The sequence below is a fragment of the Temnothorax curvispinosus genome, unplaced genomic scaffold (assembly GCF_003070985.1).
Source record: "Temnothorax curvispinosus isolate PA1 unplaced genomic scaffold, ASM307098v1 QBEX01018637.1, whole genome shotgun sequence".
Classification (NCBI taxonomy): Eukaryota; Metazoa; Arthropoda; class Insecta; order Hymenoptera; family Formicidae; genus Temnothorax; species Temnothorax curvispinosus.
The window spans coordinates 22,016-23,965 of NW_020228417.1; the positions used below are offsets into that span (position 1 = coordinate 22,016).

General features: G+C 36.2%; 1 protein-coding gene across 1 annotated transcript in view; it reads right to left on the reverse strand.

Moving 5' to 3' along the window:
* Window positions 1-701: 701 nt before the first annotated feature.
* Window positions 702-1,950, reverse strand: part of LOC112468572 (neurobeachin-like) — a 7,794-nt gene continuing 6,545 nt past the window's right edge. The window contains exon 3 of the mRNA XM_025037803.1: window positions 702-1,061. Coding sequence (XP_024893571.1) covers window positions 999-1,061 — 63 coding nt within the window. The 3' untranslated portion in view covers window positions 702-998. The remainder of the gene's footprint in view (window positions 1,062-1,950) is intronic.

Here is a 1,950-nt window from a genome sequence, read left to right on the forward strand (position 1 = left end):
AATACGATCAACATCTGTTTGAGAAGAATTTGTCAAGACAAGAAAAAAAACGCGATAAAGAGAATAATAACTTCAACGGCATTGTAGCAACGTATGACCTTCAAGCATTCATGCAAATACCAAAAAAAAATATTTCGGTGTTTTATTATAAATCGAAGCTAAACCTATTCAATTTTACCATCATTTACGACTTGCAAACAAATAACTGTGAATGCTACGTTTGAGACGAATTCAACGGCCATCGAGGTGTAAATAAATTAGGTACTTGCGCGGAAATATTTACAGAAGAAAGCCATGACTGATGCTGAAGTTGTTTTTTATACCTTAAATAAGTTATAACGTGAATTAAAATCAAAGAAACAAAAATAAAAATATTTTTTTTTTTATTATTTTTTATCTTTGATTTTAATTCGCGTTAAAATGAAAAAAATCACTCACCGGCCGATGCGCAACAGCGGAGTTATATAAGTTGTAACCCTGCGTTGATCTGTAACAGAAATATTTTAACATTAAAGCATTGCAGTGCCCAAGATAATCGATACTTGTATTGTACGAGTAATAAATTAATAATTCAAGTATAATGTAAGGGCGAATCACGTCGCGCTTGAGAAAGTGGCGAAATCCGCCACGGGACAGCAAAATAATAAACGAATATTACTCACCTTACGGTCGTTCCGCCGTTGCCCGATGCTTCCCAGGCCCCCTCCTCCTCCTCTCCGTGGTCCTTCACCGATGTCGCATCTCCGTCGACGAACTCACTCACGACATTCACGAGCGAAAATCGACGATATCGTCGCTCATGATCGCGCGACACTTTGCACGGCACTCCCGGTATTAATCCCGCGACGCGAAGCGTACTTTATTACACGATGATGGAAGGATTACGTCGGAGATGTCTGTACGATCCGCTCGACGATCTCGTCGGCCCGTGATGCCTCGCAGGTAGACGCGACGAGCGAGTCTTACATGACGGAATTTCGTAAATTACATGGCCAACTTCACTCGCCAGGAACAACCGTCGCGTGGACGCTACACTTGCTGCTTGTCAGGATTTTGCTTAACTGTAATCATAAATCATCGATTCATGAACATAGTATCTATCCTCTATGATCGCCAAATATCAATACACGATTAAATTACAAGATTGAACATACATATTTTGAAGTGTTATCTCACAAAATGTCAATAGGAGTAAATTTAATGATGAAGAAATGCAAACCATATAACATTAACAACCCAATCGAATCACAGTATGTGATGTATTACGCTTGTTGTGAAATTAGCCGACACACGCCCTAAGATACTGTCAATTTTTACATAGAAGGGCTCCGATGAGCCAAGTCCGCTAATTTGTACACGTTAACTAGCACCGTGTTTATTAGTGCTCGCCGAAAACTGTTCAAGTTAGCTCTTGCGCGAAGATAACGTTCTTTATATTAGACTTACATGATGGAGAGATTGTAAGAATGGAAAGCGTAACAATCAGTTAATCATCATTCGTAATAATAATAATAATTATTATAGTAATATAATAATTAATAATTGAATAATTAATTAATAATTGAAACAATTTAAGCTTAGGTATTTACTTAGCAGGATATGAACTTGTTCACGCTTAAAGTTCGTCCTGCTGCTGGTGCAACTTCACTTTCCCTTCTTCATTTAGAAAGACATTCATGCATATATTTTTCGATATACGACGTTTTCAAAATTGTTTTCATATATAAATACAGTAACGTCTTAAAACGCATACAAAAATCGTAAACTTCCCCTTCGCATGTATCACATTCGATAAACAAGCGCAGGATTTTCGGTTCTCTATGTTAAAAAAAAGAGGGAAAAATAATATTGTATGACAAACTAGCAGGAGATATGTTGAATATATTGTCCGATCTATTAATTTTATATATACATATATATATATATATATATATATATATATATACAAAT